The sequence below is a fragment of the Palaemon carinicauda genome, chromosome 20 (genome assembly GCF_036898095.1).
Source record: "Palaemon carinicauda isolate YSFRI2023 chromosome 20, ASM3689809v2, whole genome shotgun sequence".
Classification (NCBI taxonomy): domain Eukaryota; kingdom Metazoa; phylum Arthropoda; class Malacostraca; order Decapoda; family Palaemonidae; genus Palaemon; species Palaemon carinicauda.
In genome coordinates this window covers 28999416-29023819 of record NC_090744.1, presented here as the reverse complement: position 1 = coordinate 29023819, position 24404 = coordinate 28999416, and the positions used below count along the sequence as shown (strand labels likewise).

At 41.3% G+C, this 24404-nt stretch overlaps 1 protein-coding gene across 2 annotated transcripts in view; it reads right to left on the bottom strand.

Moving 5' to 3' along the window:
* Positions 1-24404, bottom strand: part of LOC137660245 (uncharacterized) — a 123134-nt gene that overhangs the window by 50141 nt on the left and 48589 nt on the right. For both annotated transcript variants that reach the window (XR_011047661.1, XM_068394977.1), the window contains exons 4-5: positions 19884-19996; positions 14649-14756 (exon numbers count right to left, since the gene is read on the bottom strand). Coding sequence is in view for 1 of the 2 variants with exons in the window: in XM_068394977.1 (XP_068251078.1) it covers positions 14649-14756; positions 19884-19996 (221 nt within the window). In the remaining variant the exon portion in view is untranslated. The remainder of the gene's footprint in view (positions 1-14648; positions 14757-19883; positions 19997-24404) is intronic.

The following is a 24404-nucleotide window of genomic DNA, read 5'->3' as shown; positions in this document are numbered from 1 at the left end:
GATCATCATGAGAGCGCTGACGAACAGGAGAGCGCTGACGAACAGGAGAGCGTTGGCGAACAGGAGAGCGTTAGCGATCAGGAAGCGCTGATGAGCAGGAGAGCGCCTGTGCGCTAACACTGAGCAGGAGCAGGCCGGAAGACCGTTGCCTGTCCGCCGGGAGACTGATGTCCGTCGGAAGACCATTGTCCGTCGGGAAGACCGTTGTCCGTCGGGAAGACTGTTGTCCGTCAGGAAGACCGTTGCCCGTCGGAAGACGAGGTCAGACTGCTGTCCATCTGCACCAGGGTGGATGAAGGAGTTGTAGGCTGCAAACGTAGATTCAAAAAGGCGCCTCTTAGCACCCTTATAGGGAGATGAGAGGCCCTTACGACGAGGTGAACGGTGAGCCTTACGGCGAAGGAGGCCAACAGCAACAGCAGCAGAAGAATCCTCCGAAGAGGAGTCTCTATGAGTGTACTCTCTCGTGAACGAAAGAGAAACACTTCGTAGAAGAGACTGGTCAGCCAGTGACCTAAAAGGAGCAATCCTCCGAAGAGGGGATCCTGCAGTTGCCCAGCCCCTTGAGCGAAACTGCAGGTGTGACCGCTCAGCACCAAGAGCATAGTCGCACGAAAAAAAAAGGCAAGAGAAGAACCCCCCAAAAGAGGAAAAACTCAAGCCTGGACAGGAAAAACTTCCCTCGGAAGGAAAGTTACCCACCCAAGGAGGCAAGCCTCCTGAGTTCTAAAATGAACTGGAGAGCTGTCAATCGTCATGGGAGTACTTCCAGTAGAAGGAGACACGCCCCTGACGAAAATCCAAAGGGGAGGCAGCAACAGCCGAATCCCCAGGCCTCCACAAGACAGCTCACACCGTAGCCATATTACAGAAACAAACTAGATCGGTAACTGTAAAAAAATAAAAACAAAAAAACATTAGTACACATTCATTCCCCCGGGAAGGCTCCAAAGAGGAATCCCGAGGGAAAGGAAACAAGAATTACACAACAGGCACGTGCCCTCACAACCACTTACACTCACGGAAGGAGAGCTGTAACCAAAACAGAATTATAACAATTATAATCATGAAACTATGTAATTATGTAATTTAAAAATGAATGAACACTAATGAAAGAACGAAAACCCCGAAAGGAATCGTTCTACAAGCTGAAAAATTAACAACTACAATTAGATTCATAACCTAATTGAGACAAAACGTACGGAGTAGCAACCCTCCCACATGGGAAGGAAGCTACAAGGGCGTAGTAAAACGTAGTAAAAGGGTGAACGACCTCAAGAGAGAGAGAGAGAGAGAAAGACCGAAGTCAAACTCGATCGCAACCCATAAAATTACGCCGTGGTGGCCTAACTGCCGAAGACTCCACGGAGATATCGTACACTACACACACAACTCTGAAAAGGAAACTTACTGATTTCTATACTCAAATATATATACAAACATGAAAACATGTTTACATATATAATGAGTAAAAGAAAAGTAAGCAATTAAGTAAAGACAAAACAAACAATGGCTGCCAAGCGAGGACCAAGACAGAGACGTCTGTCCCAGTCCGAGCCAAAAGTGAAAGTGAGCATTCACCTGTGTGTGGGGGGGGGGGTAGCTAGCTACCACTCCCCTACCCCCCCCCCCCCGCTAACTAGCGCGGGGGTAATACACCCTCGTTAAATTCTAATGGCTCGCCATTTCAGCTGCGCTAAAAGGTAAACCCAATGTTAATAGAGTGGTTTGTATTTCGGTTACGGAACAAACTCCTTTTAAAACTCAAGTTTCCCAAAGATTACCAGAAAACTTGAGTTAACTACAGTCTCCAGGTTACATAACTAAGCATAACATATAGTATGAAATGAAATGAATATTTCCTTCTAGACTTCTTCACAAAATGTTGTCTCAAGTTACTTTATTTCTTCCTGACAGAGATCCTCTTCAAGGACATACAGCACTCTAAATTATGAATGGCATAACAAAGGCCGCAAGTTCTAATTAGATCAAATGAGTTGAGACTATGAGGGGGTAAGATGGCAATTGTTGGCACACTATGGCTGTCCTCAATATCAAATATATGATAAATTCTATATCTCTTATGCCTGGCTTCATTGTAACTAAAATTAATTCATGGACTCTATTGCAGATTAACAATCCCATAAAAGTTTACAACGGCAAGGAATTTATGGACTGACATTAAGGACTTGTTTCTGTATGAGCAGTTAAAATTAGGGCAAGACAGAGCTACAGAAGTTACAGAAATGCGAGATATCTTACACAGCAATGAGAAAAGATTCAAAATGAAAAGCTGGAAAGTAAAAATCAGAGAGTGAGTCAGATGGGATTAAAAGGGATGCTGCAAAGAATATTTAAAACTACCTATCATGCCTTGATCTCAATAGTAGTGAAGACTGAGGACCCTGTCCCTGATGTATAATACTCATGTAAGATTTATATGAAATCTCCAGCAGACTGGAATGGGATTTTGCATGATCTTTTGGGCTTGAATTGGTCACAGTTGTATAGTAGTGTTGATCATGCTGTCCTTTTGAATGGGAATCTAGTCGACATAATTGATAAGCGTATCCCTTCTTGTGTGCTGAGGTACAGAGTGAAGGACAAACCATGGTTCAATGATGATTGTAGACGTGCTTATTTGGAGAAGCAGGAGGCCTATCATTTTTGGAAGGGTAACAGATCAGATTTGACCTGGAATAACTATACTCAGCTTAGAGCTTTTGCTCAGAGAGTTTAGGTTTCAACTAAAAAGGAATAAAATTTAACCATAAAAGAAACCCTTTCTGGTACAACCCACGAGCATAAGTGGTGGACTACCCTTAACTCTGCACTCTTTGGTGTAGATGCAACAGTTCCTCCTTTACTTAAGTCAGATGGGTCTATCACTCACTGTCCAGGGGAAAAGGCAACCATTTTGGCTGATGTGTTTGAGAGTAAGCAGAGTAATGAGAAACTCAAACTTCCTCAATCCTGTTTTCCTGAAGATAAACTAACTAGTTTAGCTTTTTGATCTTGTAAAATTAAAGTTCTCTTGATGGACCTTGATGCTTATGGAGGTGTAGACCCAAATGGGATTTTTCCTTTGTTTTTTATGAAGACTGCAGATTTCCTAGCTTCAAAGTTGTCAGTTATTTTGCGCAAGTTAGCGAGAAGAGGAGCTTTTAGCACTTGTTGGAGAATTAATAATGTTACTCCACTATTTAAATGTGTTTGTGGTAGCTCAAGTCCCACTGATTACTGCCGAATTTCCATAACTCCCAAATTATCTAAAGTTTTTGAAGGTCTTTTGGCCAAACGTCTTATTAGGTTTGCTGAAGATAATCATATGTTCACTAGATTGGAATTTGGTCTTCGTAAAGGCATGTGATGCCCTTCTTACAATCTCCAATGCTGTACAGAAATCCGTTGATTGTGGTCAGGAAGTTCGTATGGGTGGCCTTGATTTTAGTGCTGCCTTTGACTGTGTTAATCATGAGGCCCTTGTTTTCCAACTCAAACAGTTGGGAGTGGGTGGGTTGTTTCTTAGCATCATTATTGAATTTTTAAGTGATAGATCACAAAGAGTTGTTGTTGATGGGCATCATGGTGAGTATAGGAATGTGATATCTGGTGTTCCTCAGGGTAGTGTTCTTAGCCCATTACTTTTCATACTAAATACACATGATACAGTATGTGGTTTGGCTTAGAAAAAAAGCTTGTTGCATATGCAGATGATGCTACTCTCTTTGTATCCCTTCCATCTCCTGAATTGAGGCTTGTTTACATGCATATGCGGTATCTGGCCGATAGTTGGCGCTGGTGGGTACACCCGCAACCTTCATAGCGATCGCTCGCGAGTTTTTGTGTGTTTTTCTGTCGAGCCGCTGGAGCAGCAGCTATTATATATTCACCGGGTAAGTATATTCAAAAATTTATTTTATAATTAAAATATCATTTTTAAATATTTAACTTAGCCGGTGAATATATAATAGCTGATTCACACCCAAGGTGGTGGGTAGAGACCAGAGTTAATTAAGTTTACAGCATATATGCTTAGAGTTTTTGACAGTTATAATATAACAAAACCCAAATATATAGGTACCTGGTAAGGAAGTTGACTTAGACGATTACTCTGCCTTGTAAGTCTGTCTTCCTCACGAAGCCCAGCAATCCTCTTAGGATGCTGAAAGACTCCCAGGAGCTGAAGTATCAAGGGTTGCAACCCATACAAACAGGACCTCATCAAACCCCTAATCTGGGCGCTCTCAAGAAATGACTTTGACCACCCGCCAAATCAACCAGGATGCGAAAGGCTTCTTAGCTTTCCGTACAACCCAAAAAAACAATATTAAAAACATTTCAAGAGACAGATTAAAAAAGGATATTGGAATTAGGGTAATGTAGTGGTAGAACCCTCACCCACTACTGCACTCGCTGCAACGAATGGACCCAGTGTGTAGCAGTCCTCGTAAAGAGTCTGGACATCTTTTAAGTAAAATGACGCGAACACTGACTTGCTTCTCCAAAAAGTCGCGTCCATAATACTTTGCAGAGATCTATTTTGCTTGAAGGCCACGGAGGTTGCTATAGCTCTAACTTCGTGCGTCTTAACCTTAAGCAAACATCGGTCTTTCTCATTCAAGTGAGAATGAGCTTCTCGTATTAAAAATCTGATAAAATATGACAAAGCATTCTTTGACATAGGCAATGATGGTTTCTTAACTGAGCACCATAATGCCTCAGATTTACCTCGTAATGACTTAGTACGAGCTAAATAGAACTTAAGAGCTCTAACAGGACATAATACTCTCTCCAGTTCGTTGCCTACGATCTCTGATAAGCAAGGAATATCAAAAGATTTAGGCCAAGGACGAGAAGGCAGTTCATTTTTGGCCAGGAAACCAAGTTGAAGTGAACAAGTGGCTTTTTCTGTAGAAAAGCCGATGTTCTTACTGAAGGCATGAAGTTCACTGACCCTTTTAGCCGAAGCCAAGCACACTAGGAAAAGTGTCTTGAGGGTGAGATCCTTCAGGGAGGCTGAATGTAATGGCTCAAACCTGTCTGACATGAGGAACCTTAGGACCACGTCTAAGTTCCATCCAGGAGTTGCCAAACGACGTTCCTTAGAGGTCTCGAAAGACTTAAGGAGATCTTGGAGATCTTTATTGTTGGAAAGATCTAAGCCTCTATGCCGAAAGACCGAAGCCAACATGCTCCTGTAGCCCTTAATCGTGGGAGCTGAGAGGGAGCGAACCTTTCTAAGATGTAAAAGAAAATCTGCGATATGGGCTACAGAGGTACTGGACGAGGACACAGATGCTGACTTGCACCAGTCTCGAAAGACTTCCCACTTCGACTGGTATACTCTAATGGTAGAAGCTCTCCTCGCTCTTGCAATCACACTGGCTGCCTCCTTCGAAAAGCCTCGAGCTCTTGAGAGTCTTTCGATAGTCTGAAGGCAGTCAGACGAAGAGCGGGGAGGCTTTGATGGACATTCTTTACGTGGGGCTGACGTAACAGATCTACCCTTAGAGGAAGACTTCTTGGAAAGTCTACCAGCCATCGAAGTACCTCGGTGAACCACTCTCTCGCGGGCCAGAGGGGAGCAACCAACGTCAACCTTGTCCCTTCGTGAGAGGCGAACTTCTGCAGTACCTTGTTGACAATCTTGAATGGTGGGAATGCATGTAAGTCCAGATGAGACCAATCTAGGAGAAATGCGTCTATGTGTATTGCTGCTGGGTCTGGGACTGGAGTGCAATAGATTGGAAGTCTCTTGGTCATCGAGGTGGCAAAGAGGTCTATGGTGGGTTGACCCCAAGTCGCCCAAAGACTCTTGCACACGTCCTTGTGGAGGGTCCATTCCGTAGGAATTACCTGACCCCTCCGACTGAGACAGTCTGCTAAGACGTTCAAGTCGCCCTGGATAAACCTCGTTAACAGGGAGATGCCTCGATCTCTTGACCAAATGAGCAGGTCCCTTGCGATCTCGTACAGCGTGAGGGAGTGGGTGCCTCCTTGCTTGGAGATGTACGCCAAGGCTGTGGTATTGTCGGAGTTGATCTCTACCACTTTGTTTCGAAGGAGACTTTCGAATTTCATCAAGGCCAGGTGGACTGCCAAAAGCTCCTTGCCGTTGATGTGCATGCTCCTCTGACTTGAGGTCCACAGACCTGAGCATTCCCGACCGTCCAGGGTCGCACCCCAACCCAAATCCGACGCGTCTGAGAATAGTACGTGGTTTGGGTTCTGAACTGCTAGGGAAAGTCCCTCTCTCAGACTGATATTGTTGTTCCACCATTTCAGGCATGCCTTTACTGGTTCGGAGACCGGGATTGAGACCGTCTCTAACGTCTTGTCCTTGTTCCAGTGAAAGGCTAGATGGAACTGGAGAGGCCGAAGGTGTAGTCTTCCTAGCGAGACAAACTGCTCCAAGGATAATAGAGTTCCTACTAGACTCATCCAATTCCTGACTGAGCACCGTTCTCTCTTCAACATTAGTTGGACTTTGAGCAGGGCTTGATCTATTCGGGTGGCAGACGGAAAAGCCCGAAAAACTGGACTGCGAATCTCCATCCCTAAATACAGTATAGTTTGGGATGGAATCAGCTGGGACTTTTCTAGGTTGACCAAAAGTCCCAATTCCTTGGCCAGATCCAATGTCCAATGAAGATCCTGCAGACAGCGATGACTGGACGAAGCTCTGAGAAGCCAGTCGTCCAAGTACAGGGAGGCTCGGATTCCCGATAAATGGAGGAATTTTGCCACATTCCTCATAAGCCTCGTAAACATGAGAGGAGCAGGACTTAGGCCAAAGCACAGGGCCCGAAACTGGTATACCACATTCCTGAAAACAAACCTCAGAAACGGTTGGGAATCTGGGTGTATAGGAATGTGGAAGTACGCATCTCGTAGGTCGAGAGAGAACATCCAGTCTCCCTTTCTGACCGCTGCTAAGACTGACTTGGTGGTCTCCATAGTGAACTTTGTTTTCGTAACAAAGACGTTGAGCGCACTGACGTCTAGCACCGGTCTCCAACCTCCTGTCTTCTTTGGGACTAGGAAGAGACGGTTGTAAAACCCCGGTGATTGAAGGTCCGAGACTTTCACCACCGCTCCCTTCTCTAGCAACAGAGACACTTCTAGGTTTAGGGCTTGTCTCTTTGACTCCTCTCGGTACCTGGGAGAGAGGTCGATGGGGGTTGTCGCTAGAGGAGGTTTGCGTACAAACGGAATTTTGTACCCCTCTCTGAGCAACCGAACAGACTGTTGGTCTGCGCCCCTCTTCTCCCAGGCCTGCCAGAAGCTCTTCAATCTGGCTCCTACTGCTGTCTGAGGCTATGGGCAGTCAGACTGCCACGTGAGGACTTGGCTCCTCTCTTCTTTCCTCTCTTTCCCTCGGCACGAGTACTTCCCCTGCTGGGAGCTCTGCCACGAAAGGGCGGGATAAATCTGGATGCCGGAGTGTCGATCCTGGGTCTTACAGCAAAGGATGTAGAAGGAGTCCCCTTGCGAGCAGAGGACGCCATAAAGTCATGGGTGTCCTTCTGCACAAGCGAAGAAGCTATGTCCTTAACCAATTGTTGCGGAAACAAAAACTTTGATAAGGGAGCAAAGAGCAGTTCTGATCTCTGACAGGGAGTAACTCCTGCCGAAAGAAAAGAGCAAAGGGACTCTCGCTTCTTTAAGACTCCCGACGTAAAAGAGGAGGTGAGCTCATTGGAACCATCGCGGATGGCTTTATCCATACATGACATTATCAGTAAGGAAACATCTCTATCAGCCGATGAGATTTTCCTACTTAAAGCTCCCAATGACCAGTCAAGGAAGTTGAAAACTTCAAAGGCCCTGTATACGCCTTTCAGCAGATGGTCAAGGTCCGAGGAGGACCAACTAATCTTCGAGCGTCTCATGGCTAGGCGGCGGGGAGAGTCTACGAGGCTTGAGAAGTCACCCTGGGCAGAGGCAGGGACTCCCAAGCCGAGAACTTCTCCCGTGGCATACCAGACGCTCGATCTAGACGAGAGCTTTGACGGAGGGAAGGCAAAGGCCGTCTTCCCCAAACTCCTCCTGGTATCCAACCAGTCGCCTAAAAGTCGTAAAGCTCTCTTGGAAGAGCGAGAGAGCACTAGCTTAGTAAAGGCTGGCATGTTAGCAGGTAAGCCTAGAGCAAACTCAGACGGTGGCGAACGAGGAGCAACAGTGACAAAGTGATCGGGAAAAAGCTCCTTGAAAATTAACATGACTTTCTTAAAGTCCATTGAAGGAGGAACCGTTCTAGGTTCGTCTACATCCGAAGGATGATCGTCAAGATGAGGGTCAGCAACGTCCTCATCTGAAGGAACTTCATCCGACAACTGCTGAGTAACAAGCAAAGGGGTTGGCAATGCTTGACACGCAGAGTCCACACGCACTGGTGCATCAGTAGCAGTCCAGGACGCTACGTCATGTAACTGCTTAACAGCCTGACTGTCAACAACCACAGGAGCGGGAGGACGCTCGACGTCAACACGAGACTGTTTTGACTGCCTAGACTGAGCAGTCAAAACCACTCTAGACTGCGGTGGTTGACGCTCCGCGTCAAAACAAGTCAACTCCGCTGGTTGGCGAACGTCCTGAACGTCAACAAGAGCATTAGGAAGTGGCTGAACGTCCATATGCGGCTGAAAGTCAACACGTGACTGCATCGAGTGAGGCTCTACAAAGCGTGATTGACGTGACTTAGCAAAGCCAACGTCAAAAGGACGAGCAAAGGCTCGTTTTGGCGGCTGAAGGCCAGGATCTCGATTAGCTGAGCGGCGAGGATCATCGTGAACCTTTTCAGCAGAATAGTCTTCCATAAGGGAGGCGAGCTTGATCTGCATGTCTTGCAGTACAACCCATTTAGGATCAACGGGAATGGGTGCGGTAAAAGACGGGGTTAACGTCTGAGACTGCACAACCTTGCCTACACCAAGACTCTCTGAGCCTGTGTAACGTTGCTGCTTAGGCGGCGAGCAGTCTTCCGATGACTGTAAAGGGTCAGAGCTGTCCCAATGGCTACAACCAGGACGCTGGACCTGTCCTGAAGGGACCGACTTTCGCTTCAAGGGCCTTGAAACCTTGCTCCACGGTTTCTTATGCGAAAAGCCTTCGGATGACGAGGAGAAAATGGTCTCTCTCGTCTTATGGTAGGGGCGGTCTTGATGAGACACGCCTGTTACCATAGAGGGAACGTCTGTTCGCTGATCAAGGCCTCTCGAACCCATAAGTCGTACGACATTACTTCTCCCCTGGGCTTGGGAGCTTGCAAGAGGTCTCGGACTAGGCGAACGACAGGCACGAACAGACGAACCCTCGGTCGCAACACTGAAAACACTTTGCGCACTAATCACTTTCCCACGATTTTCCGCTGTGGCACTCTGACACTTTAGCTCTTTAACGTCCGCCATGAGTTGATTACGATCTGTAGCGAACAACTCAACTCTTTCACCCAAAGCATGAATGGCACGTAACATGTCCCGCATTGATGGTTCCTGAGTGCCAGTAGGGGGTTCAGGCACAACCACTACAGGGGAAGGATTAGGTTCAGGGGCATGGGGAGAGGAAAAATCTACTGATCTAGAGGAACTCCTCCTCACCCTATCTCTCTCTAGCTTACGAGAATATTTGTCATATTCGAGCCAATCGAATTCCGAAAGGCCCACGCATTCCTCACACCGATCTCCTAATTGACAGGTTTTACCCCGACAATTAGAACACACAGTATGTGGGTCGAGAGAGGCCTTTGGAAGACGCCTATTGCAATCCCTAGCATTACACTTACGAAATCTAGGGGCTTGAGAAGCGTCAGCCATTTTGAATTAGTCAAAGAAAGTCCAAAAAACAATCCAAGTCATCAACAATTAAATCTGTCCAACAAAGAGTTCAAGAGTTTAAGTTGAGGAAAAACACCTGCACTGCGAAAGCTCAAACCAAAATGAAGTACTTCACCAAATATGTTGAGAAAACTCCAGGTTATACAGCGAGTAATGATACGTCTTGTCGTTAAGGCCGACAGAGAAGAATTGAGGCTTGTTTACATGCATATGCGGTATCTGGCCGATAGTTGGCGCTGGTGGGCACACCCGCAACCTTCATAGCGATCGCTCGCGAGTTTTTGTGTGTTTTTCTGTCGAGCCGCTGGAGCAGCAGCTATTATATATTCACCGGCTAAGTTAAATATTTAAAATTATGGGGTATGAAGTTGAATCCTAACAAAACTCAAAGTATCATAGTCAGTAGGTCAAGGACAGTGGCTTCTCAACATCCGGATCTCAGCATTGATAATGTTTCTTTAACTTTGTATGACTTAAAATTTTAGGTGTGATTCTTGACAGCAAATTTACCTTTGAGAAACACATTAGGTCTGTGCCTTCTTAAACTGGACAAAAAATTGGCTTATTGAGAAAGTCTTTAAAGATTTTTGGTGATCAATCTATTCTGAAGAAGTGTTTTAATTCTTTCATTCTACCTTGTTTCGAGTATTGTTCTCCTGTCTTGTTTTCATCTGCTGATTCTCATCTTAATTTGTTGGACAGGAACTTATGTTCTATTAAATTTCTTATTCCTGATCTAGATATTAATCTCTCTGGCACCGCCGTTCATTATGCATGTTACATAGGATTCTTTTATAATTCTGACCATCCTTAACATTCAGATCTTCCCGGACAGATCCATCCTGTACGTAACACTATGCATACAGTCAATTCTAATAGTCAGATCTTCTCCATCATGAGGCTCAATACTACACAGTACTCTAGAAGTTTTATTCCAGCTATGACCAAGTTGTGGAATGATCTTCCTAATCAGGTAGTTGAATCAGTAGAACTTCAAAAGTTCAAACTTGCAGCAAATGTTTTTATGTTGAACAGGCTAACATAAGTCTGTTTATAGTCTATATATGAAGTATCTGTTTTGATGTTAATTTTTTAAAAATATTTTATTTTAATTGTTCATTACTTCTTATATTGCTTATTTATTTCCTTGTTTCCTTTCCTCATTGGGCTATTTTTCCCTGTTGGAGCCCTTGGGCTTATAGCATCTTGCTATTCCAACTAGTGTTGTAGCTTAGCTAATACATATACATACATACATATATCCAGGCACTTCCCCCAATTTTGGGGGGTAGCCGACATCAACAAAGAAACAAAAAAAAAAAAGGGGACCTCTACTCTCTACGTTCCTCCAAGCCTAATATTAATAATAATAATAACAATAATAATAATATGAACATGAATATTAATCTTATGGGTTCAACTAGATTGCTCAAGTAGGCAGACTTACATCAACTCATCATCTGACTGATTATATCCAGTACTTTAAATTCACCTTCTTAGAGATACTGGGGTTGAAATGGTTCGAAAATATGAGAGAAACCTTGACCTGACTAGTTTTAGAGGATTCAGAATTTTCAGTCCACAAGGATGCAAGGTTGATCATCTAAAAGGGCAAACCTGATCTGTGACTCTGAGGCTAATGATTAGATAGTACCTAACCCCAGCATTCCTCCCCTTCCTGCTTTCATTGACTATCCTTTTTCCATGCAATCTAACATGTTCAAACCTCCCCCTCATACTCCAAACTTGAATAGAAATAGTCCCTGCCTGTGTGGCAAGACCAAATTGTAACTGCATCTTTGATATTAGCATACATGAGGTAAACTTCCACATATGACTATTGACCAGCAAGATCTAGTATAAAAGCCAATATTGAAACCTTAGTAATTGTACCATGTTAGTGAATATTAGGAAGCAAGAAAAAGCTCCCACCAGAGAAAAATACTGAATGTATAAGAAAATTTTTAGCTTTTCCACCTCTACCAATAGAAAGCAATTAAAAAAACAAAATGAAAAAGTCATGGAATAACGATATAACAAAGAAGACACGAGAAACACAGGAATAGGTAAAAATTTCAATACATCTATAAAAGCATCAATAACTCAAAGTAACCATAATTCAGGACGACACGAGATTTAAGAAAATACCAGCATTCCTTATTATACACACAAACATCTCCACCAATGTATATCATAGATAAAAAATGAAAAAAAAAAGAGTTTGATGATATATCATACATACAATTAGTGTGCTTATACATGGTTGGTCATGAATGTGTAGAGGCAGAATATGGTTGGTGCAAAATTAGATGTGGATAGTTGGAATGATAAATTTGAGATGAGAGGATGTTAATATATACATCATCATCATCACCACCACCTACGCCTATTGACGCATAGTACAGTACTAAGAAATTCTACAAATAGAGAACTAATTGTATTTTGGGGTTTGCAGTAATTTGGTTCTCCAGTTGAATGTTGTTTTAATTATTGGATGAATACTGGGAGTTATATCGTAATTTTTCTTTTTTCAAATCATGGGGAGGAATATGAACACACGGGCTGACGAGGAGGAAATAATGAGAAATTTAGACATTATAATTCACATAAGGAATTTACCTTATCTGCAATATTTGATATCCTCCATCACATAAATATTTGTTTTCATAACCATATGTTGGTATTATTTATAATTCACCTATCAACTGGATCCTGCAAGTGAAATTTACTTTATACATAAATTTACACATTTTGTCAATGATACTAGCTGTAATGATGTTTGTATTTAAATTACTCTTAAAAGTCAAAATTCGTGCTTCGGTTGTTATCACTTGCGTTGTCTAACACTGGCGAGGAAGTAGGAGAGGATGTAAAGTTACTTTGTATACAGATTATATTTTTGTGGCCTGTCACAGCTTGGTGTTCAAACCATACAGACCGGTTTTGGGAGGACTTTGCTTTAATTTACTTTCTGTCAAAAACTTTACAATGTAATGTTGAGTTACGGAGTTTATGGCGGCACTTCGGTATGTATACTGTATTTTCAGTTTAAGTTATGTTTTGTATTTACTATGGAATTGTGTAGTTGTTTTAATTTTAGTTTGACTAGAATAATCGCATTGCTATTAGATTGTTAATGTTTAATCCTCGAGTGATATAGCCTTCCGTGTCAGTGTAAAGTATCGTGTGTTACTATGTTAACGTGTTTGTAAGAGTTCTTTATTTTGATGTTTATTTCTTTTTGTTACAGTTTTATCGGTTTACGACTGGATTTATGGAATAGAGCAATAAAAACCGTGTTAACGAAAACGCCTGTTTACTCTCCATACATGTCTGTCTAGCCTTGAACCCTACGTCCATCACACTAGCTATTCAAGAAAATATCCTCATTTACACCCATTTGCTTCATACTTACATCCACTGTCCTGTGGGGAATTACTGATTTTCCTTGGGGGTATATGCTTAAAAAATGATAGTGCTAAAAAATCTCAGAGTAGGAGATACAGAACAGGATAATGACAGGGTTAACAAGGACATGAGGTAAAGGTGGAGGCCTTTGTGAGTAGGGAAAACTAGTGGTAATGGCATCTTCAAAATATGTCAAAGTGGGAGATACAGGACAGGATAATGACAAGGTTAACAAGGACATGAGGTAAAGGTGGAAGGCCTTTGTGAATAGAGAAAACTAGTGGTAATGGTATCTTCAAAATATGTCAAAGTGGGAGATACAGGACAGGATAATGGCAAGGTTAACAAGGACATGAGGTAAAGGTGGAAGGCCTTTGTGAGTAGGGAAAACTAGTGGTAATGGCATCTTCAAAATATGTCAGCGTAGGAGATACAGAACAGGATAATGACAAGGTTAACAAGGACATGATTTAAAAGTGGAAAGCCTTTTTGTATAGAGAATACTAGTGGTAATGGCATCTTCAAAATAATGGGGGATATGTTTTTCTTGGGGTACTTTTCCTGGATGGATACTGCTTGGCTTTGCTATCATTAATATTTTATCATTTCCCCCAACATGAACTGAAGGACATGGCAAAAGCCAGAAACTTCCTTAAATGTTATACCCTTATCTACAATTACACTTGTCATAAATATAAGAATTTTGTACTTCAAACACTCCTCACTATTAATTTTTTACTATCTAAGTTTGGGTACTCTTTATTTACAGTTGTCCAACAATATCATTCCACGTCATTCTAGCTGTTGCCGACAGATGCATGCGACTAAAAATGTGGATTCAGCTTTGTGAGTGGTTACATCATTAAATGATAGTATATTTTTTCAATTTTCTATTATAGGAACCTCACTATCATGCATCAAAATGTGGATTCAGCTTTGTGAGTGGTCACATCATTAAATGACAGTATATTTTTTCAATTTTCTATTATAGGAACCTCACTATCATGCATCTCTTATTTTGTTTTTAGTCTCTTTGTTTGGTAATGCTATTTTCAGTACCACTATTTTTCACAAATATAACCAATTGACAGATCATTTTTGCAATCATGGCTAATTTGATGGATCTTTTTTTCCTTTGATTACTACTTTGCTATTGTAAATGGTATAGTTTCTGTATGAATCCACATTTCATAGCAAGAAAATTATCATGTGATTATGAATTGGCTATCTCATATCCTAGTTTTCTTGAATAGCTTGAACAGTGGTTCCATACAAATCTTATATTTACCAACACTCTAAGGTGGCATGGCACAAACAATTAGCTCCTCTGTTATGGCACCCTGACTATTTGATCGACACTTAGTCATGGAAGGCATAATTTAATGGAGAAAAAAATCTTACCTATAAGAACACCTGCTGCATCTGTAGGTATACTTGCAATTTATTTCATATGAGTGACACGTAGTAATTGCAGGAAGTTCTGGGAATACTGATCTTGCTCTTGCGGCCCTGAAAACAGAAGCACAGTACAAATAAAATAAGAGACAAATTTGCTTAAATATAAAAAAATCTTAATCACCTTTCAACTACAAGAATGATTACAAAACCAAAATCAATCCCATTCAAATATTGTTTTTTTATATTCTGTTTATTGGGCCATGCTTTGAATACTGTTTGGTTTTCAGCTAAATCTCATCTTAATATACTGTACTGTCTGGCTTTCAGCTGCTGATTCTCATCTTAATATACTGTCTGGCTTTCAGCTGCTGAATCTCATCTTAATATACTGTCTGGCTTTCAGCTGCTGAATCTCATCTTAACCCTTTTACCCCCAAAGGACGTACTGGTACGTTTCACAAAAGCCACCCCTTTACCCCCATGGACGTACCGGTACGTCCTTGCAAAAAAATGCTATAAAAATTTGTTTTTCATATTTTTTGATAATTTTTTTTTAGAAAATTCAGGCATTTTCCAAGAGAATGAGACCAACCTGACCTCTCTATGACCAAAATTAAGGCTGTTAGAGCAATTTAAAAAAAATATACTGCAAAATGTGCTGGGAAAAAAATAACCCCCTGGGGGTTAAGGGTTGGAAATTTCCAAATACCCCGGGGGTAAAAGGGTTAATATACTGTCTGACTTCCAGCTGCTGAATCTCATCTTAATATACTGTCTGGCTTTCAGCTGCTGAATCTCATCTTAATATACTGTCTGGCTTTCAGCTGCTGAATCTCATCTTAATATAATGTCTGGCTTTCAGCTGCTGAATCTCATCTTAATATACTGTCTGGCTTTCAGCTGCTGAATCTCATCTTAATATACTCTGGCTTTCAGCTGCTGAATCTCATCTTAATATACTGTACTGTCTGGCTTTCAGCTGCTGAATCTCATCTTAATATACTGTACTGTCTGGCTTTCAGCTGCTGAATCTCATCTTAATATACTGTACTGTCTGGCTTTCAGCTGCTGAATCTCATCTTAATATACTGTCTGGCTTTCAGCTGCTGAATCTCATCTTAATATACTGTCTGGCTTTCAGCTGCTGAATCTCATCTTAATATACTGTCTGGCTTTCAGCTGCTGAATCTCATCTTAACACGTTGACTGTGATTGGCAATGCTGTGAAACGGCCCAATGGGCGTTATCTTTAACCCCAATTAAAATCAGTAACCAGCTAGCTATTGACGTGAGAATTGTTAGGGTGTATCCGTAAGGTAAGCCGAGTGCTCAGCCAGTGTAAAAAGCGTGACTTTATGTGGTACACTTCGCCTGACATAACAAAAGTCTTCATTACAGGCATTGTGTACCTAATATGGACATAATAGATGTGGTCATATATGGCTCAAGTCGCCCAGAACGATTAGAGATAGTTCTGCTGGCGTTGTGTGCCGAATATGGTCACACTTTGGATGTTCAGTTATGGTGCATATCGCTCAGACTGATCTAGGGAATTACCGTATGCAACATGTATCAGACGTGGGTCATACTCAGTATGACAGACACATATAACACCTTTGTATGTTTTCATATGTGCACATAAAATTTGTAGTACACACGTGTGTATATAGGAATATATATAAACATAAACTTGAATATAATACATATAAGATGTACATACATGTTACAGACACACACATTAAGAAACATATATACAGGCTGTATTTTTGGCAATATAAATTTATATTTTGCATAGATAAAAGTATTTACATACAAGTAAATTATTTAGGTCTTCTTCAGTTATTCATATATATCTGTCCATCTGTATACGGTAGCCCATCTTTTTGTACCTGTCTATCCACGTATATACATACATATATTCACACTTATGCGAGAGAGGAATAAAATGTGGAAAAGAACTCTTCCTTATGTCTGTATAAGAGAATATATTATAATGTAAAATATTAGAAAATTAGATAAAGGAAGTAACAGAAAAAGGAATGACACATACACACACAAAATGGGTAGTTTATATAATATATATATATATATATATATATATATATATATATATATATATATATATATATATATATATATATATATATATATATATATATATATATATATATATATATATATATATATATATATATATATATATATATATATATATATATATATATATATATATATATATATATATATATATATATATATATATATATATATATATATATATATATATATATATATATATATACACACACACACACACACTTGCATATACGGACTGATATACAAATTACCCATTGTCCCAATATGATGAAAAATTAACATCCCAGAGAATATTTGAATTCTTGCCTTCCTTTTAGTACCATATGTATGTATGTATATTTACTGTATGTATGTATGCACATATATATATATATATATATATATATATATATATATATATATATATATATACATACAGTATATATGTATATGTATGTATGTATGTGTATGTATGTAAGTATTATTTTCTCTGTCATTTCTACTTATTCCTTTATATCATATATATACACACTGTATATACGCAAAAGCGTATATATGCATACAAAAAATATTCCCTGACTGAAGCTAATGGCCCCAAAGCAAAGACAAGAAGGCTTTGTCGTTCCTGTTATGAGATACTGTCACAAAATAAAGGAAGTTCTGTAGCTCAAAAGAAAGCACGAAGAGTAGACACAATGTGAGAATTGTGAGGGTAAACCTTTCCTTTGTCTCAGTTGTTTCAACTTGAAACATTCAGTTTGAAGAATATAAATTTGTGTATTTTATTGGTTTTTCTTATGTAGAAGCAAAACAGAAAAAAAATTTAATTTTATACTTGTACTCTAAATACTACATGATTTCCTTCATCATACATGGATATTTTTTTCACCAAGAAAAGGACACTATTTTTTTCAGAAGTAAAAGGTTTACCAAACTGATTTATTTTTCTATTGAATTTATATAAGAATAATCTAGGGTTAAAAGGATAGCATTTTTATTGATCTAATGATAATGTTTTCTATTTTTTTTACTGAAAGAAAGAAAGAATTAAGAAAAAAATATATGCCCCTTTTGCTAGCAAATGAAGATTATTTTCAGTAATAAATAAAGTGTTTAGTTAATGTTCTAGTTTATTTTAATTAATTTCCAATATATTACAATAATATTTTGGTAAAAAAAAAGCCCATTTTGATAAAATTTTGATACTTGAAAAAAATATATAATTCTTAGCATGTGTACCAGATAGGGTACACATCGCTCATTCAGAGAGTCCTCTGTGAACCATATGTGGAGCACATCGCAGTCAACGTGTTAATATACTGTCTGGCTTTCAGCTGCTGAATCTCATCTTAATATACTGTACTGTCTGGCTTTCAGCTGCTGAATCTCATCTCAATATACTGTCTGGCTTTCAGCTGCTGAATCTCATCTTAATATACTGTCTGGCTTTCAGCTGCTGAATCTCATCTTAATATACTGTCTGGCTTTCAGCTGCTGAATCTCATCTTAATATACTCTGGCTTTCAGCTGCTGAATCTCATCTTAATATACTGTCTGGCTTTCAGCTGCTGAATCTCATCTTAATATACTCTGGCTTTCAGCTGATGAATCTCATCTTAATATACTCTGGCTTTCAGCTGCTGAATCTCATCTTAATATACTCTGGCTTTCAGCTGATGAATCTCATCTTAATATACTCTGGCTTTCAGCTGCTAAATCTTATCTTAATTTGTTGGATAAAAACTTGTGATCTATTAAATTTCTTATCCCTGATTTGGATATTAATCTGTGGCCCGGTCATTTTGTTAGTCGTTAGTGCATGTTACATAAGATATTTCAAAATCTGACCATCCTTTAAATGGAGGTCTTCCCAGACTTCAACATCCTGTATGCAATACTAGATACGCAGTTAATTCTAACAGTCTTTCTTTCTCCATCATAAAACCTCAATATTACATACATACATACATATAGCAAGGTACTTCCCCCAATTTTGGGGGGTAGCCGACATCAACAAATGAAACAAAACAAAAAAGGGGACCTCTACTGTCTACGTTCCTCCCAGCCTAACAAGGGACTCAACCGAGTTCAGCTGGTACTGCTAGGGTGCCACAGCTCACCCTCCCACATTATCCACCACAGATGACGCTTCATAATGCTGAATCCCCTACTGCTGCTACCTCCGCGGTCATCTAAGGCATCGGAGGCAGCAGCAGGGCCTACCGGAACTGCGTCACAATCGCTCGCCATTTATTCCTATTTCTAGCACGCTCTCTTCTCAATATTACAAAGTATTTTATGACTTTTTTTCTAGGTAATTTGGTAGTTGAATTGATTGAACTTCAGAAGTCTTAACTTGTTCCAAATGATTTTCCTTTTCATAGTTTATAGAGGCCTTGTCTAGTTAACTTCATTACTGATCTTAATTCATTTTCAACCTTTTATTGTTTTTGATTAATGGGTTATTCGTTACTTCTCAAGTTCCGTTCTGAACTGGGCTGCTTTCCCTGTTGGAGCCCTTGGGATTGTAGTATCCTGCTTTTCCAACTACCAATTTTGAGCAGGATATTTTTCTGCTATAGAGAGCTGAAATTCTTCTTTTTCATGGTAGAGAGAACTATTTTTTAAGATATTATTTTTGATACTAAATATGTGTATGTGATTACAGCATGTTAAAAACAGAAAAATTACAAAAATTAATAGTAAGAATTACTTAAATTGCTTTTTTTAATAGATATTTCAATTAAAATGGATAAAAATATATCACTTGATATCAGAATTTCAAAGGGATAACTTTGCATGCACCCCCTTTCACTTCAGGTTCATTTAATGAAATATATGTGCCAATAAAATTTCTTTTAAGCTGTTGACATACTAAGAGAAACTGGTCTAACTTACAGTATACCACATGGCACAAAACAAAGGCATTTCTGCTGTGCTTTAGCATTAATGACCAAAGGTTCATTTCAGGCCTCGAAATTGAGCTACAGTGGAGTGTATGAACTACGTAACTAGTTTGTAAGGTGCACAACTATAATTATCATTAGGTATATGAGAGTGCCATGCTTGGTAATGGTTTTACAGTACTGTGTAACATTTACATAATTGTATTATAGGCAGAGGAAAAACTTTCACACATAAAACCTTGAATAATAGCTTTACCATGATTTCCATAAAGGGCCATGACCATCCTTGTACCCTGATATAATCCATGCTGCTGCGTGACACATCTCGTGAATAAGCGTATCTCTTAGCCTTTCAGGAACATCTATAACCTGCAAAAAGACATAAATACAGTATATATACTGTACAAGGATGGTTTTGATAAACAAGCATATAAATTTGTATATTATACTGCTCAATTTAGGATTTACAAAGGAATTCCCCATTTCATAAAAATCTATCAAAATGAATTCAAGCCTTCAGAGATATCTACCCTTTATATCACTTACAAGGCCAAGATATTTGCAATTACATTAAGCAGATATCAACAGGAGTTGCCACACAGAAAAATGATATTTTAATTATAAAATAAATTTTTGAATATACTTACCCGGTGAATATATATAGCTGCAACTCTGTTGCTCGACAGACAAAAAAACAGTAAAACTCGCCAGCGATCGCTATACAGGTTGCGGGTGTGCCCACCAGCGCCAACTGTCGGCCAGATACCATACTCGATGTAAACAAAGACTCAATTTCTTCTCATCCCACTGCGTCTCTATAGGGGAGGAAGGGAGGGTCATTTAATTTATATATTCACCGGGTAAGTATATTCAAAAATTTATTTTATAATTAAAATATCATTTTTAAATATTTAACTTTGCCGGTGAATATATATAGCTGATTCACACCCAGGGCGGTGGGTAGAGACCAGTTAAATATGTTTACATCGTATAAGCTAAGAGTTTTTATTTCATTTTGGAAGTTATCAATATAACAAAAACAAAATAAATAGGTACCTGGTAAGGAAGTCGACTTAGACGATTACTCTGCCTTGTAAGTACGTCTTCCTTACGGAGCCTCGCGATCCTCTTAGGATGCTGATCGACCCCTAGGAGCTGAAGTATCAAGGGCTGCAACCCATACAACAGGACCTCATCAAACCCCTAATCTGGGCGCTCTCAAGAAATGACTTTGACCACCCACCAAATCAACCAGGATGCGAAAGGCTTCTTAGCCTTCCGTACAACCCATAAAAACAACATTAAAAACATTTCAAGAGACAGATTAAAAGGATATGGAATTAGGGAATTGTAGGGGTTGAGCCCTCACCCACTACTGCACTCGCTGCTACGAATGGTCCCAGTGTGTAGCAGTTCTGGTAAAGAGACTGGACATCCTTCAAGTAAAATGAAGCGAACACTGACTTGCTTCTCCAATAGGTTGCGTCCATTATACTTTGCAGAGATCTATTTTGCTTAAAGGCCACGGAAGTTGCTACAGCTCTAACTTCGTGCGTCTTCACCTTAAGCAAAGCTCGGTCTTCCTCACTCAGATGTGAATGAGCTTCTCGTATTAACAATCTGATAAAGTATGACAAAGCATTCTTTGACATAGACAAGGATGGTTTCTTAACTGAACACCATAAAGCTTCAGATTGGCCTCGTAAAGGTTTAGTACGCTTTAAATAGAACTTAAGAGCTCTAACAGGGCATAAGACTCTTTCTAGTTCATTGCCTACGATCTCCGATAAGCTGGGAATATCGAAAGATTTAGGCCAAGGCCGAGAAGGCAGCTCATTTTTGGCTAGAAAACCAAGTTGCAGCGAACAAGTAGCTTTTTCCGACGAAAATCCGATGTTCTTGCTGAAGGCATGAATCTCACTGACTTTTAGCCGAGGCTAAGCATACCAGGAAAAGAGTCTTAAGAGTGAGATCTTTCAGGGAGGCTGACTGTAAAGGCTCAAACCTGTCTGACATGAGGAATCTTAGTACCACGTCTAAATTCCACCCAGGAGTAGCCAAACGACGCTCCTTAGTGGTCTCAAAAGACTTAAGGAGGTCTTGCAGATCTTTATTGTTGGAAAGATCTAAGCCTCTATGCCGGAAGACCGATGCCAACATGCTTCTGTAGCCCTTGATAGTGGGAGCTGAAAGGGATCGTCCTTTTCTCAGGTATAAGAGAAAATCAGCTATTTGGGCTACAGAGGTACTGGTCGAGGATACAGAAACTGACTTGCACCAGTCTCGGAAGACTTCCCACTTCGATTGGTAGACTCTAATGGTAGACGCTCTCCTTGTTCTAGCAATCGCACTGGCTGCCTCCTTCGAAAAGCCTCTAGCTCTCGAGAGTCTTTTGATAGTCTGAAGGCAGTCAGACGAAGAGCGTGGAGGCTTTGGTGTACCTTCTTTACGTGCGGCTGACGTAGAAGGTCTACTCTTAGAGGCAGACTTCTGGGAACGTCTACTAACCATCGAAGTACCTCGGTGAACCATTCTCTCGCGGGCCAGAGGGGAGCAACTAACGTCAACCTTGTCCCTTCGTGAGAGGCGAACTTCTGCAGTACCTTGTTGACAATCTTGAACGGTGGGAATGCGTAGAGATCCAGATGTGACCAATCTAGGAGGAAGGCATCTATATGTATTGCTGCTGGGTCCGGGACTGGAGAGCAATAGATTGGAAGCTTCTTGGTCAGCGAGGTTGCAAAGAGATCTATGGTTGGTTGACCCCAAGTGGCCCAAAGTCTCTTGCACACATCCTTGTGGAGGGTCCATTCGGTTGGAATTACTTGCCCTTTCCGACTGAGACAATCTGCTATGACGTTCAAGTCGCCCTGGATGAACCTCGTTACTAGGGAGATGTCTCGATCTTTTGACCAGATGAGCAGGTCCCTTGCGATCTCGTACAACGTCAGTGAGTGGGTACCTCCTTGTTTGGAGATGTACGCCAAGGCCGTGGTGTTGTCCGAGTTTACTTCCACCACTTTGCCTTGAAGGAGATACTCGAAGCTTTTCAAGGCCAGATGAACTGCCAACAGCTCCTTGCAGTTGATATGCATGCTCCTCTGACTCGAGTTCCACAGACCTGAGCATTCCCGACCGTCCAGCGTCGCGCCCCAGCCCAAGTCCGATGCGTCCGAGAAGAGAACGTGGTTGGGTAATTGAATAGCCAGGGGAAGACCCTCTCTTAAGTTGATATTGTCCTTCCACCAAGTCAGACAAGACTTCATCTTTCCGGAAATCGGGATCGAGACCGCCTCTAGCGTCTTGTCCTTTTTCCAGTGGAAAGCCAGATGGAATTGCAGAGGACGGAGGTGTAGTCTTCCTAGTGATACAAATTGCTCCAGGGATGACAGCGTCCCTACCAGACTCATCCACAGCCTGACTGAGCAGCGTTCTTTCTTCAGCATCTTCTGGATGGAAAACAGGGCTTGATCTATTCTGGGGGCCGACGGAAAAGCCCGAAAAGCTTGACTGTGAATCTCCATCCCTAAAAACAGAATAGTTTGGGATGGGACTAGCTGCGACTTTTCCAAATTGACTAGGAGTCCCAATTCCTTGGTCAGATCTAGAGTCCACTTGAGATCCTTCAGACAGCGACGACTGGAAGAGGCTCTGAGAAGCCAGTCGTCCAAATAAAGGGAGGCTCGGATGTCCGATAAGTGGAGGAATTTGGCCACATTCCTCATCAGCCTCGTAAATACGAGAGGAGCTGTGCTTAGGCCAAAGCACAGGGCCCGAAACTGGTAAACCACATCTTCGAAGACGAATCTCAGAAAAGGTTGGGAGTCTGAGTGAATGGGGATGTGGAAGTAGGCGTCCCTTAGGTCTAGCGAGACCATCCAGTCTTCCTTTCTGACCGCTGCTAAGACTGACTTTGTGGTCTCCATGGAAAACTTCGTCTTTGTGACAAAGACATTCAGAGCACTGACGTCTAGCACCGGTCTCCACCCTCCTGTCTTCTTTGATACTAGGAAGAGACGGTTGTAAAACCCCGGTGATTGAAGGTCCGAGACTTTGACCACCGCTCCCTTCTCTAGCAAAAGAGACACTTCCAGTTTCAGGGCTTGTCTCTTTTCTTCCTCTCTGTACCTGGGAGAGAGATCGATGGGGGACGTCGCTAAAGGGGGTTTGCGTACAAAAGGGATCTTGTACCCCTCTCTGAGCAACTTCACAGATTGTTGATCTGTGCCTCTCTTCTCCCAGGCTTGCCAGAAGTTCTTGAGTCTGGCTCCTACTGCTGTCTGAAGTTGCGGGCAGTCAGACTCTGCCCTTAGAGGACTTGGATCCTTTCCTCTTCCCTCGCTTCCCTTCGGCACGAGCACCTCCTCTGCTGGAGGCTCTGCCACGAAAGGGCGGAATAAAGCGAGACGCTGGAGTGTCTAATCTCGGCCTACCAGACAATGTAGGCAAAGGGGGAGCTTTGCAAGCCGAGGACGCAACTAGATCGTGGGTGTCCTTCTGAACTAAAGATAAGGCAATTTCCTTTACCAAGACTTCAGGAAACAGGCACTTGGAAAGGGGAGCAAAGAGAAGCTCGGATCTTTGGCATGGCGTCACTCCAGCAGACAGGAAAGAACATAGAGACTCTCGCTTCTTTAGGACTCCGGACGTGAATGAGGCGGCTAGCTCGTTGGACCCATCACGGACGGCCTTGTCCATGCAGGACATAATGAGCAAAGAAACGTCCTTATCTGCAGAAGAGATCTTCCTGCTCAGGGCTCCTAGGCACCAGTCTAGG